At 42.0% G+C, this 17870-nt stretch overlaps 1 protein-coding gene across 1 annotated transcript; it reads left to right on the top strand.

The window, feature by feature from the left end:
* The first annotated feature begins 17352 nt into the window (after nucleotides 1-17352).
* Nucleotides 17353-17652, top strand: LOC147997999 (Y-linked testis-specific protein 1-like). Its single transcript, XM_087601424.1, has one exon. The coding sequence runs from the start codon at nucleotides 17353-17355 to the stop codon at nucleotides 17650-17652; it is 300 nt and encodes a 99-aa protein (XP_087457550.1).
* Nucleotides 17653-17870: the final 218 nt, after the last annotated feature.

Here is a 17870-nt window from a genome sequence, read left to right as displayed (position 1 = left end):
TGATGCTCACCATGACTCACCACTGCCAAGTACTTTCACTGCCCCTTCACGTGGTAGTGTTTAGAGAGGACAGGGAGCCTCATTCCGGACTTTACCCTCTGACAATGCACCAACAATATCCCAACCTCCATGGCGTGGGAACCCCTTCACAGTCCCCCAAGATTATTATAACCCCGGAGTACAACAGGGGAATCCGTTGAAGGATTCCCAGGCTCCACAGACTGGAAGCCCATTTAGTGTCGCCAAAAAGGATTATAACACCGGACTCCAATGGGGGAAGAACTTGAAGGGTTCCCAGCCTCTGCATCCTGAGAACGCCTTCAGTGTCCCCTAATTGGATTATAACATCCTACCCCAACGGGGGAAGCACTTGAACAGAAGAGACCCGAGCGACTTCCCACCTCCGGGACTACTTAGACGGACTCGGCAAAAGGTCAGATGCTCAAAACCTTAAGAAGACCAGAGATTCAAAAAACCTGATGCTCGTGTTACAGAAATGTTTCAGAAACTCAAAGATCATACAAAGGATTCAGTCAGTAAGAGGGCACTAGACTCCAGAAGGGAACTGACAAAGAAGAAGAAATGGACAGTTCCACTTCCTCTGAGGTTTCCTGAGGGCAGAGTAATCCACTGACCAAGGATAGGAGATTACTGAGTAACCCACTGGCATAATATATATTTCATATGTATGTAGTATGTGTATAGTATGTATGTGTGTAATATGTGTGTATATATGTAGTATGTATGTAAGTATGTATGTATGTACACCCATGTGCAGTGACCCATGGAGATCAGAAGAGGGCATCAGACTCCCTAGAGTTGGCGAACATCTAATATAGTTGCTGGGAACTGAACCCGGGTCCTCTGAGAGGAATGCAAACCATCTTAACTGACATTATTTCAGTTTCCCTTCATTTGTGAAACATCTTACCATCCATTGTGTCTTGTACTATGCAGTGTCAGTTTCTTAGTACAATGGTGTCCCTTCACTCAGACTGGATTTTGACAGTCTGTTGAACATGTAAGAGTGGCATGGCAGGAGGATAGCGTGGTGGGGGGAATGCTCTGATGCAAAGAGGGACATTGTTACTGTGTCTGGTGTCCTGCACTCTGCAGCATGTGCCTCCTGCAAAGCCAACAGCTTTCGATGTTGCCTGAGCTGACAGCCCTTGCAGCCTCCTCTTGGTCCTCCTCTATACATCCCCAGAGTATCATTCTGAGGGATCCCTGAAGGGAAATCCCTGATAAAAATTCTCCAGTGCTTACTGGAACCTCAGGATAAAGCCCAAACTCCTGGTTGGGAAATAAAACCATCTCCCAGTCCAGCACAGCCTGACACCGGGTCCCATCCATTCTGCCTGCCATTCAGCCCACTAACGCTCCTATTCTGATAGGGTCGATGATCATATTAGATTAGGGGCCCAGCACATTCCAGGCTGGCCTTCATTATAACCACTTACATGCAATGACTCTATTTCCAATGGATATCACAGCCTGAGCAGCCAGGAGTTAGGATGAAAAGAGAGCCTGGTGCATAAGCCAGACACTCACCCTGTCAGGGATACTGACTTACTTTATTAAATGATTTTAAAAAATGTATAAAAAATTAGGAAAGGCACAGGTTATCCGTCGAAAACTGCTAAGCTGAGACATTAGGAAACCTTTTGGATACATCAGTTCAAAAAGCCAGATACCCTGGCCAAGACCTTCGAGATGGGGCTTCACAGAGATGGCATGTTTAGAAAGATGACAAGGTTGAAGACATGATGCCTTTCTTGCTAAGGAATTGGAGACCTGCCCTTCAGAGAAGATGGCTTCAAAGAATGAACTCTCCAACCACCTATACTTGGAACAAGTGCTTGTTCCTATGGGGGTTGGGGGTGGCAGCTGCATTTCAACCTCAGGTACTGGACAGTCTACTGGTCCAGAACTTCACGAGCCGGCTCAGTGTGGGATGAGTTAGGTGGAGAACCACTAGCTTCCTCACTTCAAATAGCCCAAGGAAGGTATGCCCTGCTCTGTCTCCCTGCCTTGGAAAGACACCTTCATCCCTGTTGTTCATGCCCAAGGCTTCCTATGGTCCTCTCCTGTTTGCATCTGAGTCAGCTGAGGTATGTTGACATACCACTTTCTGCGAGCTTTCCTTAAGAGCTCTAAACACCCAACCTGTCCTGTACACTCCATCTCTATTGTTCTATTTAGCTTGATTTTTTATTTCTTCAACAAAACATGAGCGGGAAGTGGATTTCTCAAATGGCTAATGCTTGCAGTCTTATAAGTTGAGGCCCAGGTTAACAAAATTAATTGTGGGCAGTAACTCACACAGACAGATCTTTATGCCTATTTTCTTGGCTTTTAATGATGTTTAAATTGTGGGATTTTGGGGGACAGAAATTACAAAATGGTAGCAATAATGTTCCATCGTGTGTCTCTGTTAAGGTTTGTTTTATTCAAAGTGACAAATGCTCCTCCGATGTCTCCATAATTAAGGAGGTAAAGAGGTGAGTTAGGTCCATAAAACAATGGCGAAAGGACCCAGGGCTGGTGGTTTTTTTCCCCAGTTTGTCCTTCAAATATATCTTGGGACCAACCGGTTATAGCTGCGGTTCACAACCTGTGTGGGGGTCATGATCCCTTTGACAAACTTCAGTCTCCAAAATGATTCCTTACTACAATTCATAAAAGTAGCAAAATTATAACCATGAAGTACCAGCAAGAATAATTTTGTCATCAAGGGTCGTAACAACATAGGAACTGTGTTAAAGGGTGGCAGTATTAGGAAGGTAGATTACTGACTTATAGTCCAAGAAAGAGCGTCTAGCTATGGGCCAAATAAAAAAAAAATACAGGATCTCCAGCATGCCAGTAACATGGGATAAAATGCAAGCTGGGGAGATAGTTTTGTGGGATGCAGTACCTGCTGTGAAATTACCAGCACCTGCATGACAGCCCATAACACATGATTGGAGGGATAATGACAGGACACATGGAGGGTCCCATGGCTACAGCCACATATATAGCAGAGGATGGCATTTTCTGGCATCAATATGAGGAGAATACCTTTGTCCTGTGAAGGGTTATTTCCCAAGTTGGGGGAATTCCAGGTGTTGAGGTGAGAGTGGGTGGGAGGAAGAGAATCCTCATAGAAGCAAGGGGAGAGGGAAATGGGAAAGGGGAGAACCAGGAGAGGGGATAACATGTGTCAGATGCCTATGATTGCCAGGAACAGTGAGTTTTGGGTTCAGCAAGAGACACAGTCTCAAAAACTAAAGATGAGGAAGATGAATGAAGAGATGTGATGGGTCTCCCTCTGTTCTCCTCATGCACATACACAGAAAAATGTGTAAACCCCCCCACACACACACAGCTGCATTAGGACAAATACTCAAAGAATTTGAATTAAGAATTAAGGTTGTATTTTGGGTGTCTGATCACACCTTTCCTTCCATAAATTTCCCGTGGAAAAGTATTTCGAAGGCATGCATGTCAGATACATTTCTCATTAACATGAGATGATTTTTCTCCCAAACCAATAGGTTTTGATTCATGTTATAAGTCATAGACCCAAGACACAGCTACACCAGAAAGGAAGAGCTAGATATTTGAGCTAAGAATTTCCATTCCAGGGCCAAGGTCTATGATGTCACGGAATGCAGAAGGTGGTCCATAGAACTGAGATGTTTTCTGCGTCTCGCAGTGTCCCTGACTCCCAACGAGGGCTGCTGAGAATAAGTATACAACAATAGACTCTAGGATAGCTACATGATATACTCTCCTTGATTGTATTTATCAATGACATGAAGTTTTGTTTCTCACAAAGAATAGATCATCAAGAGTCTATGCTCACCATGGCCACACCAGGTCCGTTTGAGGGTCCATTCCTTCTCCAGGCTCTGTGGATGGAGCCATGAGACCCCTACAGGGCTCAGTGAAACACTGACTCTAATTCACATGGCCCTGAAATGAAGAAGGAGCATATTGATTCTTCATGTTTTTGATATGACAAAATATAAACCAAAAACTTAACGAAGACAAGAGTGCTTGTTGACAGGAGACTGATATGGATGTCTCCTGAGAGGCTCCGCTAGAGCCTTACTGATACAGATGAGGATGCTTACAGCTAATCATTAGACTGAACACCCGGACCCCAATGGAGAAGGAGTTAAAGAATGGACTGGAGAAACTGAAGGCGGTTGCAACCCCATAGGAAGAGCAACAATTTCAACCAAGCAGAACCCACCCACGAGCTCCCAGAGTCTAAACCACCAACCAAAGAGTACATATGGAGGGTCCCTGGCTCCATCCACGTATATAGCAGAGGATGGCATTGTCTGTCATCAATAGGAGGAGAAGCCCTTGGTCCTGTGCTGGCTCATTTCCCCAGTGTGGGGGAATGCCAGGGAGTAGATATGGGAGTGGGTGAGAAGAAAAGCATCATCACTGAAGCAGGGGGAAAGACAATGGGAGAGAGTGGATCCAGGAAAGGGGATAACATTTGAAATTTAAATACATAAAATTCCAATAAAAATGAGACAGGAAGTGTTTATTTTGACCCATTGTTTGAGCTGGTACCATCCATCATGATGGGGAAAGCATAGCATCTGGAGTGTGATGGTCACATTGCAGACCTGGAGGGTGTTCAGCTTTCTTTCTTTATTCTTTGTTTCCTTGTTTTAAATTCCATATATGGGTGTTTCCCTTGCTTTTATGTATCTGTATAAAAGATACATATACAGAATCCGCAAGAAACTTAGGGAAAAAAAGCAGTTATAGCTGTCAATAAGATATGGGAGGCGAAAGGTTTCAATTCGGTTTCCCTCAAGACCACATGTGTACTCATCAAGACAATAGACAGGAGCAGGGCACAGAAATGAACAAGAGTAATCAATGCTTGTGAGCCACCATGTTGGTGCCAGGGTCTGAACCCAGGTCCTCTGTAAGAGCAGTAACGGTTCTCAACTACCAAGCCACCTCTCCAGTCACAAAAAATCATTGTTTATACATTCTCCCAAACAGAGCACCACTTGATGTATGTAAACACGCATAATATATTTCCGGTGTTTTTTTTTTTTGTGTGTGTGTGTGTGTGTGTGAATGTTCAGTCAGTGTGATACAATCGCTCTTGTATTTATAAATTTTTGCATAGCCGTTTTCACTTGGAGGTTCTCTTCATTCTCAACTTTGTTGTTTACATATATCTTCAAGATTGGAACCACCCTGACAGCCCACCCCGCCTACACCCCATTTGCAGCTATGCCTTCCTTTCTTGACTAAGTTAAACATCACCTCAGACTCTACTCTTTCATTTTGTTCAGTGTAGTAGACTCTCCAAAACCATAAAATGGAATCCCAGATTCAGAGGGAAGAAGTTTTGCTGTTTGTTACTTTGTTTGCTTTTAGTTGCTTTTTCCCACTTCCACTGGTTTGAACTTGTGTCCCATTCAGTGACAGGACTTAATTCAGCCAGCATTTTGAGTAGGGCTGTGGGTGGAGTGTGATAAAAGGATAATTACTGGAGAGAACTGACTGGGATTTTGACGATTAATACAAAGTGTTTATTGACTTTATTTTTCAGTTACACAGAACCCTGGACAGCACTGACTTGAACTAAAACTTCACTTATGACAATTTGCACAAAGGAAAAAAAAGGCTTAAAGACAAAATTGATCTAACAAAATAAGCCCTAAGTTGTAATGATTGACCCTCTAAAAAGAGAAACATTTAATTTTTTTTTACAAAAGACGATTTTGATTTTTTTGTTTTACAATTTCATATACTTATATAATGAGTTTTAGTCATTTCCTTTCTTTTTTTCCCTTCCCAATTCCCCTGCCTTATCCCCCTTCCTCATTCTCCCATCCCCTCCTTCAGTACTCCCTTGCTTCCTCCCTCATTCTCCTCTGTCATCCCCTCGGTCAACCCCCTCTCTCACTCCATTCCCTCTCCAATTGGCACCCAGAACCTGAATAAGTCCCCCCTCCTATTTCATGTCTCCTTTCTGTGTGTAACCCCTAAGTTTAATTGATTACATGAGTACAGAGGAAATCAACAGAACAACTTATCTATGGGTACAGGAATGAAGAAGGTAGTGAAGCAGAAATTTCTGGTTTTTTTGGAGACTCAACTGTGTCATGGATGTTGTTCTGGAAACTGTCTTAGGGGAGGATGTTTTGTTGAGAACAAACACATAATGTTTCTGGTAGTTGCCTGGGAAAAGGGCATGTGATGTTAGAAAGAGTAAGAGTATAACACTGGCATTATCTTGCCTTGCCACTCTTCGCTGATTCTCAATTGACTTTGATGACACTGGTCATCATTGACCATGCTGTGGCATTGGTTCACCTTTCCTTCTTCACTGACCATTGTTTGTCATGGCTTTGTGGAGAGAAAAGCACCAGAGAGCTTCTTGTGCTGACATTGCAGTTACTTCTTGCTGCCTCCTCGAACCCATGCAAATTAGAAGAGCTCAGCAATTTCTTCTAGGGTGAACTGTCCTTGGTGATATGTGAATGGTGTTTGCAAGTAGATCGACCTACTTCCGCTGATTCATGTCAAGTGAACTGATATCCTGATGGTGAGGATTGAAATCGACCCAGAGAACTATTTCTAAGCAGGTCCACATCGTCCTTTGTTTGCCCTATAATCCTTTCCTTTCCACTACCTCTGGTGGGTGGTGGGCTAGAAGAAAGTTAAAGGATTTAAGAACTCTTACTAAAGTAGGTCTTGAAAATCTAAGACTGCAGGATAGAACCCCTCCTCCAGTAAATGTGGATTGCTAAGGGAGGGGAGAGTCTTTATGGCCTCTCCCATCTGTAATGAAGTGTTGAGGATCCCAGTCTTCTACCCATGACCATAGCCGCAATCAGGTTAAGAGTTCAATGATTAAGTCCTATGTAAATGATATCCTTTTGTTGTCCACTTCCCTATCTTCTGCTTCTTATATTCCTTCTACCCACACTTTCATGATGTTTTCTGAGCTGTGGAGGAGAAGACTTCGCTGTACTACTTCCACATGAACAGTTCAACACCACTGATTCCCAGTACTTTGTCTAGCTGTAAGTCTCTGCCCATGCTATTCAGAGGCTTCTTCTCTAATGAGAGCTGAGTGCAATGCTGATCTGTAGATACAAATATGGATGTTTCAAAGGAAATTCGACAATGTATTTAGCATTAGGTTCTTTCATAGGGCCAATATCACCCTACCCATAAGTTCTTGACTAGTTTACAGAACCTGGTGTGTATTCCCTCATGTGGAATATGCCTTGTAAAGCCACTGGTTACTCCCATGACTGTGATGCCACTAACACATTAGGGGCACATCTTTCCTGACATTTTAGCTTGAATGGATCACCCCCGAGTAAGGTTATAGATGATTTTCTCCCCTGGAAGCCTACATAGCACTTTCCTGAACCATGAAGGCTAGCCATTATAGAGGATGCTTCCACCTCAACTTCAGATTCACCCTTCTGTGGCCTGTGAACAAAAGGATTCTGTGTCCTCAGCAATAGGGTCTTACCATCAAGTTCTGGAGGGCTACGAAGAACAATGTCAACAACCTGTAAAGTTTTGAGGGCATTTGTAATATCGCTGGTCAGCAACTTTCAGGAAGACATCATACTTCTGACACTGTGATTTTTGCTTAATTTTTGTTTTCTATTGCTCTGTTTAATACACTCACCAAAGCCAGCTTGGGAAGGGAAAACTTTATTTCATCTTATCTGTTCCAGCACATCATCAAGTAAAACCAAGACAGGATTGTGAAACAGAAACTACAGAGACTGCTCACTGGCTTGCTTCTAAGCTCACATTCAACTACCTTTACAGAGTCCAGAAACACCCGCATAGGGCGGTGCTGCCCACAGTAGACCAGGCCTTCCAACATCAGTTCACAGTCAAGGAAATTCCACCTACACATAGTCAAGGCCAATCTGATGGAGGAATCTCCTCAACTGAGGTTCTTTCTTCCAAGACTAGCAATTCCAAGAAATCAATGAAAATAAAAAAAAAAAAAAAAAGAAAAGAAAGAAATCAGTAGCTTCAGTGGGAGCATGCCTTATCCATGGAGGGTGCCTCCACTTGAACTCAACAGTTGATCTTGTAGATATATTCTGTAACGCAATGTTTTATAATCCCTCTCACCAAACCCTGTTCTAACCTAATCACCTAAGAGGAGACGGAGTGGAAAGTAAGTTTTAAAAAAATGATTGGAGCAGATAGAAATGCTTTTTGGAAATAAAACAAAAAAGTAAACATTTCTGCATCCTAGATGCTTTCCTCGCATCATCTGTGCAAAGATAATGAAAACAGTTATTTTCCAGGTATAATAATTCCCAATGTAACAAATCATATAAATAACACTGCTTATCATTCATAAAACACATTGGCACCAATCGTTTTGTTGTGTTTTTTTAACTCACTCCTAATGTAGAACTGATGAACTGGAATTGTTTGTCTGCTCATTTATACATGAGGGAAGTGAGATTTAAACGTTGAGCCAATTTCCCAATATTCTAAGCTAATAAATGGCAGAGTAAGACAGTCGCACTTTCTCTGGCATCACGACATGGCCTCGTGAGAAATGCAAGTCAGGGTACCTTGGCAGGGTATCCAAGGACCCATACATGGCAGCTCAAAGTTGTCTTGGATGCAAGATTGGGAGTGAGGCTCAAGTCTGCCGAGCCCCATCTCAGGATTCATGAAACAGAACACCAGATCATGTTAGAGAGCTAGGAGACTAAACTAAACAATTGTGAGTCCTCAGCAGATTGTACAGATCCAGGGCTGAGGGTTCAAAATTATGTTGGTCTTTGTGGGAGTGGAAAGGAACACTTATTTAGATCCCCACCTCCTACTATGTGCTACTACAGTGGAGGCAATGCCTTAAGTCCAAGGTTTTTTGTTTTGTGTGTGTGTGTGTGTGTGTGTGTGTGTGTGTGTGTGTGTGTGTGTATGTTTGTACATACATGCACGTGCAGTGTATAATGCAGGCACTAATCCATTTTATCTTGTACCTTATTCTTTGAAGCAGCATTTCTCAGTCAAACCCAGAGTTCATCAATATGAATAGTCTTGACAGCTATCTTGCTCTGGGGATCTGCCCTATCTCTATCTCCCTGGACTGGGATTCTGTGTGGGCCACAAAGGCTACCCATCATTTCCCTGAGACCTGTGAGCCATCTCCTCAACTGCTAAGGTTCAAGTCCCGGTTCTTGGACCCATCTCCTTTATTTTTTTTCTTAATTTTTTTTTCCTTCTTGGTCATAATATCAGAACCAGGTTAAGGTATGACTGGCTCACTCAAATATTCACTCAAATATCTCCACACAACTGTGTTCTAATAAGGAGGAGGACACTTCTGACTCTCTGTCCTGTAAAGTCTTACCTTAAGAGATGAATTAAAGGATGGGATTATCTTACTGGGTTGTTGTGGATGCTGTTGTTGATGTTGAGGGAGGCTGGCAAATGAGGGGCCACAGCTGAGTCACTTATAATAACAGATACAAAGCTGAGTGTGGTAGTGCATACCTATATTCTCAATACCTGCGAAGATCACAAGTTCAAATCCAGCCTGGGCTACATATTAAGTCCAAAGACAGCCTGGGCTACAAAGAAAGTCCAAGGTCACCTTGGCCTACTTACATGACTCTTCTCCAAACAACAACAGGTTTTTTTTTTTCTTTTTTGGTTCCTGTCTCTCCTATTTCCTCTACACTGATATCAGTGCTGTAGTTTGGGGTGTCTGGTGGAGAACTTTCATTATGTCTGAATGTCCAGGATTTCCCAAGCAGAACAGCAAACCAAACAGTGCAGCAAACAAGTCTGTTTCGATTTTTGCAGAAAAATATGACACATGGGAACTGCTGTCTGAAGAAATGGTTCTAGGATGGGACAATGCCTTGGGAGACTGGGCTTGGATCTTGTGCTAGTTTTCTCCTGATAAAAACAATGATGTTCTCAACCAGAGTCTGTGTTGGGAATACAAAGCAGTGCTTCAATTTCAACACTGCATAATCTCCATATGGCAACCCTGGAAATCTTGTCTGATATTAAAGAGATTATAGGAGAGACAAGTTGAGTATAAACATTGTCATTAAAAAGGGTTTAAATGATGAATAATTTTTTTTTTAATTTTTGTCTGTGACACCAGGTTCAGTGTTCTGCATAAACTCTAAAACACTGGAATTTCTTTTTTTTTTTTTAAATCGCCAAACAGAATGGACCTTATATTTTTCTATCTAGGTCTAACTGAGACGATGAAATACCATTCATTGCTTTAAAAAAGAAAACTAATTGTGCTTCATTGTCTTTTTTTGTTGTTATTTCTTATTTTTAGTGATTTGGGGTTCATTTTAACAATTATTTTTTCATTGAATTAATTATTTTCTTATTTTCTAGTGTAGATAAAAATTTAGGTTGCAGGTCTTTGTTTTTAATCTAAGAATTAGTGTTTAAATAAAGTTTCCTCTTAGCACCTTCATAGTTATGTCTCACACATTTTGATAGTATGTTTCCTATCTTCTTCAATTTTTCTTACTGTTACATAGTTTCATTATTTCTTGACATATGTATTACTTGTGAATGTGTAATTTAATGTTTCTGGTCTGGGAGACTCCTGTTGTCTCTCATTGAAGACTTCTATTTTTTTTTTTTTTGTTTTGTTTTATTAGCAGAACACATCCCGATTGTCTGGAGATGCAGCTCAGTGGACAGAGTGTTCACTTGGCTCTCACACATTTCTGGGATCCACCTACAGTACCTCATCAGCCTGGTGTGGTGGTACATGCCCATAGTCCTATTACCAGGAGGACAACCAAGAGTTGTAAATCATCCTTGGGTGCATAGTGTGTTTGAGGCCAGCCTGGGCTACATGAAACCTGTATAAACAAATATGTCCCACAGGACATCTTTTCTTAGGCATTTGCCACACCATGTTCTGTGGTTTGTGAATGTGTGAAAAGTTATGGAGTACTTGAAGGAAAAGAACATCCTGGTGCTACTAGGGACTGTCAGTCAGAGATATTGGCTGGTGAAGCCATCTCATCCTAGCTGTTTTTCTGCCTGCTTCTGTTGCTGATGGGTTGATCCGTGTCCACAGCTTTGCCCATAATCGCCCTGCTTCCTTTTTAGCTGTACCCATTCTTATTTCCTGCTGAGGCTGTGATGGAGTAGTGACACAGAGAATTGGGGTCTCCTTCCAGGCCACTGGTTCTCTCAACTATAAGTTCTTTCTCTGTAGAAATAGTTTCTCTGTTGCCTAAATTATCAGAAATAAATATAATACTCTTTTCTGCTTTATTTTGACACTGGGTTTCATTATGTAGGTAGGGGTGGCCTGAAACTCACTCTATAAACCATGTAGGCATTGAACTCACAGAGATCAGCTTGCCTCTGAGTTCTGGGATTAAAGGGACATACATGGCTCCTTCTTTTTTTAATTTTTTTTAAGTTTATCTCTATGGTATGTGTGTGTGTGTGTGTGTGTGTGTGTGTGTGTGAGTGTGTGTGTGTGTGTGTGTGTGTGTGTGTGTGTGTGTGTGTGTTTTGACCAAAGAGTCCATCAGATCCTCTGAACCCTGGTCCTCTGCAAGAGCAACCTAAGCAGTGAGCCATCTCCCCAGCCCCTTCTTCCTGTTTTGGAAGTTCCTCTTGGACAACACTTGAATCCTGGCTTTAAAATCCTTGCTGACAATTATGAGAATGGTTTTCTCTTGGTGCCACCACCACGGAACTGGTTTTTCTCCTCTGCTTTTCATTTAGTTGGATGGTCATGATGTGACATGATTTCCATTTTGACATCATTTATCTAAAATGTCAGCAGTCCTAAATACTGTGGGTACAGTAGCTGTTTATCCTTCATAAACATTAGGTGGTGTTTTGGTTTTTCTGGTTTTCCCTGATTGAATAAAAGGGATTATACCTCCAGTCCACACAGACAGGCATATTTTAGATTGGTCAGGAAGAGTGGTTCTCAACCTTCCTAACCTAAACTTTTAACAGCTCCACCAAATGTAAAATCATTTCATTGCTACTTCATTACAATAATTTTGCTGTAGTTATGAATTGTAATATAAATGTCTGATATACAGGATATATGATATGTGACTCCTGTGCAAGGGCCATTTGAGCTCCCAAAGGGGTCTCAATCCAAGTGTTAAAAACCACTGATCTGGACTTAGTGGGATGCCCTTACCGACGTAGATGGGTTGCCCATTGTTGCCAAGGAGAAGTCTCCATCTCTTGAAGACAAAGGATCTTCCAAGATCAGGCTTTTTCCTGGGTCCCTCTGTGATAGTGGATACATAATTGATCGTTACTGATATATCAACTAACTCCAGGCAGTTTTCTTTTACATCCTCAAAGATGAGGATTCTAAAAAGGGTTCTGCTAGCCAAAAACAGTGGCTGAAATTATCCCTAGGAATCTTTCCCCTTACCTAATGGCTCCTTGTCCCCACAAGGCCACAGCAGATGTCTGAGTGCCCTCCAAGCTGCACCTTTACAATCTACTCTCTTCCTCTGTGCCATTTCTTTCAGGAAGAGCACACACGCTGACCCTGAACCCATCTTGCCTTCAGTCAGCAATAACAACCTAATCCTCTCTTCCTGCTTTGCTTTCTCATATGACCCAGCTGCTCACAATTCTGAGTCATGTTCACGCTTCTATGGACAGAATGGCACCGATTGGCTAGTCTCTAATGGCACAGATTCTGTATGATTCTGATTTAGAAACCTGTAAATCCAAGATGAAGAGACCATTGGCAGAGGAAGGAGTTCTTGTGGGATGTTGTCACCACAGAAGGGATCCAATGGTCTAGGCAGAAAAGAGAAGGAGCCAAACTCCCTTTCATAATTTAACCTTTTACCACAATAGCATTATTAATGGATCTTTATTTGTAGGTTGCATCCCTCTTGACTTAATCAATTCTTCACAACTTCATTCCCACTGGGGATTAATCTTCAGAAAATTACTTTTGGCGAACACATTCAAACCAGAGATGAGGGTAAATATTTGGATATCTGTAGTGGTGGTTGTCATTATTCTTCCCATATGGTGTACCTTAAGATATCTAACTATCTCCTACCCCATGGTAGCCTCACTGAATGACGTTAAATCGGGTTATTAATGAGGTACAGACACCAAAGCTCATTGCCATATCCTGTCAGCAGTATCAAGCTCGAAACAGCAAGAGCCACCTGTGGGAAGGAAAATATGAATAAACTTTATGGTATCTCTAAACTATAAACCCCCAATTTAATCAAAACATTGTTTTAGACTCAGTTCTCTTATATCAATGTTGTTTAAATGTAAAAGTCAGTGGGCTTACTTGTGACTCCTTGTACAGGTTTATACTGTACATTAGCCATTTTCATCCTCACAACTCACCTCCATTTCCATCTGCACACACACACACACACACACACACACACACACACAGACAGACACACACACACACAGACACACACACAAACACACACACATTCACACACACCCTCCTGCTCCCCTTCCTCTTCCTAAATGCCACCTTTTACTTAATATCCCTTATTACAATCTAAATTTTGCAATCGTCTGTTTGAGTCTGGCTTGTTTCACTTAACATATTGTATTTTATAGTTCCATCCATTTTTCTGAGAACAAAACCCTTTGCTCTTACACATAGATGAAAATCACAACAACGTATATCACATTTTTTAAGCCATACATCCAGTGATCAACAGCTAAGGTTATTAAAATGGCTTGTCTATTGCACACAGTGTGGCAATCAGAATGGATTTGCAAGGGTCGTGGTTAGTTTTTATTATCAGTTTGACTCAACCTGGGAAGAAGGAGCCTCAGCTGAAGAATTGCCTCCATCAGATTTGCCTTTGGCCACATCTATAGGGATTTTTTTTTATGGTTGATGTGGAAAGGTCTAGCCCACTATGGCTAGTGTCATCACCTATGAAGGTGGCCCTGGGTTGTTTGAGAAGGAGAGAAAACTGAGAAGGTCATGGATAGCAATCCAGTACTCAGCCTTTCTAAGTTGGCTCTGCTTCCTTTCCTGCCTCTAGAGTCCTGCCTGAGTTCCTGACCAAACTTTGCTAAGTAACAGACTGGTACCAGAAGCCTAGAATGAGACAAACTCTTTCCTCCTCAAGTTGATGGCTATGATGAGATTATACTTCTTGTTGCCTACCTGTTCTTCACTTTTTTGAAAGTTGTTTCTGTTTATTGTTCTTAGAAAGATGATATTACATGTTTTCTCATAGGCTCTCTGTCTGTCTGTGTGTCTCTGTCTCTGACTCTATCTCTCTGTATTTGTGTGTTTTAGTGTGTATATGTGTATGTTTGTGTGTGTGTTTGTGTGTGCATGTGGGTGTGTTTGTGTGTGCATGTGGGTGTTGTGTGTTTGTATTTTTCTGTATGTATGAGAGTTTCTGTGTGTATATGCCTGTGTGTGTGTGTGTGTGTGTGTGTGTGTGTGTGTGTTTGTGTGCTTCCCAGGGTTAAAAAAATCCCCATGGCTGTAAATCTCAGCAGGAGCCTAGAAAAGGAAGAAGAAGGGGAGAAAAGGGGGAAAATTATGTCATTTGAGTTAACCCCACATTGATGTCAGGCACATAGTGGACCAACAGTCACATAATGGCAGAGGAGTCATGAGAGCAGAGAGAGAGTAAAACTCAAAGTGTGAAGGAAAATGTGCTTAAAACTAAGATAGAGGGAGAAAAAGAAGACTGAGCACTTAGAAAAGTGCACAGAATTTAAAAAGCTGCCGTAAGTTGTTAAACTCTAAGTACATTATAATGTTAAAGTGGAAGGGAATTATTGGGAAGAGGGAAGGGATGGTTAGAGTGTAGTGGTGACAGGGGTGGGTTCTGAAAAGTATCATTTTGAAGATCTGAAGAACTATGTGACACATACAATTGAAGTGCCCTGTAATTTACAGGTAAATTCCATACTTACCTGCAACCAGTATTAAGTTTTCCCATATTTCAAAAATAAAATTACCACATCTATTTCATCCTTTTTTACTGCATTTGATCTAATAAATTCCTTGTAACCAGAAGTGCTGGTAAATTTTAGAGACATTTAAAATATGACATGTCGATATTGGTTTTGTCATAAGTTTATCCCGACTGTGGAAGCAGGTCCAGGAGTAAATTTTTCCTCGCTCTTTGATAAGAATCCATAATTCATGATTGCCATTGACTTCAATACAAGGTATTTAATCCTGTCAAATTCCAGCTTTGTTTGAATAAAAATGGCCCTCCTCTAATTGTGGGTTTTGATAAAGCTAATTTTGGTGTGCTATCCAGTGGCCTGCCTCGGAGAGAGAGGCAAGCAATATTTCTGATACGGAGAATGACTTAAAGATATCCAAAGGAAAGATAGGAGCTGTGAAAATAACCACCAAGGATGTTGGTGACTCAGAAACAAAAGACTTTTTCAGAAAAAAAGAAAGCATGAAAAGAGCTACTTGGGCAGATTGTGACTCGAGTCATCAGAATATTTTAGTGGGGATTTTATTTTATTTTGGGATATTTATATTTGAAACTACATGAGAAGCTAAAACCTAGATGCTGGAAGTTTCTAAGCGTAACTAGGGAAGGAACTGGGCTGAGAGGGCTTCTATGACATAAGCAGAGCCTGGATGATGTCACAGAGCACTGGGCGGAGGTTCCGCATCTCTTCCATTGGAGGAGCTAGACTCCTTGAAGGTGGGTTCACTATCTTGGTAGCGGTGTGTGAAAGCCAGTTCAGCTCCTGAACCCCACAATTGTTCAACAGGGATTTGTTGCCTGACCGGTTTCAGAAGACAGAATCTGGGCGACTAGGACATTTTCTTTCGGAAAATAGGTTTAGAAGATAACTGGGACCCTTGTAGCCCAGAAAGCTAAAAGTTTTCCCTCGTACAGCTAGTAACCGTATGTTCTAATGTCTCCTACGTTTGAGGGCTAGGCGGATGGTCTAGGCTAGTCAGTCTCCAGAGTTTAATATCCTTTGCTAACAATATCTAATTCATAACTCTACTAAAATGCCAAAGCTCCTCTCTGTGTCAGAGCATTTTAGGAGATAATATTTCTTTTTTTTTCTTTTTTTTTTTTTTTTTTTTTGGAGCTGAGGACTGAACTTTTGCTTGCTAGGCAAGTGCTCTACCACTGAGCTAAATCCCAACCACAGGAGATATTATTTCTAAATGGGTGTTGTTGCCTAGACAAAAGACTCTTGTTGCGGTCGAAGATGCAATAGCTTTGCTGAATAAACTAGGGTCTGGGTCAGGATGCACAATACAGAAAGCCAGTGGACTGGTCTGGATCCTTTGCTATCCTTTCTCTGTTCTGCTTGCTTAAAGTGGGGTATAGGGACATTTAATCCCACACTGACCTAGCCATTCAAGGATAGGTTCTTCAGCAGAAGCAAAGTGCCACGGGATGAAAAATGTGTCTGAATTTATGTTATTCTGAGCTGTACAGAAACATTTGTACATTTCCCTTTGAAATTTAGATTTTGATTTTTGAGACAGGGTTTTACTGTGGGTAGCTTTGGCTATCCCAGAACTAACTCTGTAGACCAGGCTGACCTTGATCTCACAGACGTCTGCCTTCCTCTGCCTCTCGAGTGCTGGAATTATAGGTCTGCTCCACCATTGCCCAGCCCTCCTATGAACTTCTGAATATGTCAGAATTAGATACAGATGCTCAAACCTACTTACCATCGCCTTCCTCACCTGCTCCAAAGTTCTCTTTCTCAAGAGCCTTTGTCCAGCGCCCTCCCCCAACACAACCCCATTGTTCTTGCAGGCACTCATATTACAGAGGCAACAGCATTGTGTCTGGTTTAAGCAGGCGAGCTCTTCAAACCCAGGCCATGTACAAGTATGAAGCCTGAACACAGAACGATAGCCACAAGACAGTGGACCAGGAGTGCCGTGGCCTACCACACTAGGTCTACAGTCAAGAAGAAGAGGATGTCTCTGAGGAGGATGAGCACACCATCCTTCCAGAAGCAGAGGAGGAGAAGGCCTTCTCCGCAGGCCCTGGGGAACATTGTGGACTGCAGAATTTCTCACGGATAGAAGGAAGGTGATGAGCCCATCACCCAATGGAAGGCCATCGTTCTAGATCAACTGCCAACAAATCCCTCTCTCTATCTGGTCAAGTATGATGTAATTGATTGTGTCTACGGACTGGAACTTCACAGGAATAAGAGGATTTTAAAGCTTAAAGTTTTGACTCACAAAGTAGTATTTCCTCAAGTGAAAGACGCCCATCTCTCAAGTGCCATGGTTGGCCGAGCTGTGGAGCATAAATTTGAAGGCAAACATGGCTCTAAGGACAACTGGAGGGGGGGGTGGTCCTAGCCCAGGTGCCGATCATGAAGCACTGGTTTCACATCACCTATGAGAAAGATCCACTCCTATACGTCTATCAGCTCCTGGATGATTACACAAAAGGTAACCTTCGTATAATTCTAGAGATTACTCCAGCAGAGGTGAACTCAGACGTTGACATCGACATCTTAACAGGTCAATGTGTGCAGTTCACCAGAAGCGACGGGTCCAAAAAGATCGGCAAGGTCATTTATCAAGTTCTAGTCAAGCCTTCCATGTACTTCATCAAGTTTGATGGTGACGTCCGCATCTACGTCTATAATCTGATGGTAAAGATCCGTTAAGGTGAAATTCACAAAGTGTAGGGAACATAGAGAATTTATAGGATTGGGGGGAAAATGTTTGTTTTTCTGTTTTTCAGATACCCAAAGGCCTTTGACAACCCCAGTATCTTTTCCAGTGGAATTTGTTTTTGATCTAAAAATTAAAATGTGCGATGTGACGTATTGTGTGTGAACACTTTGGTGGAGGAGATGGGTTTTGGTGGATGGAACATCGAGAG

The sequence above is a fragment of the Rattus norvegicus genome, chromosome Y (assembly GCF_021556685.1).
Source record: "Rattus norvegicus strain SHRSP/BbbUtx chromosome Y, alternate assembly SHRSP_T2T, whole genome shotgun sequence".
NCBI lineage: Eukaryota > Metazoa > Chordata > Mammalia > Rodentia > Muridae > Rattus > Rattus norvegicus.
Note: the sequence above shows the minus strand (reverse complement) of the source record. Positions and strands in the feature narration are given on the sequence as shown.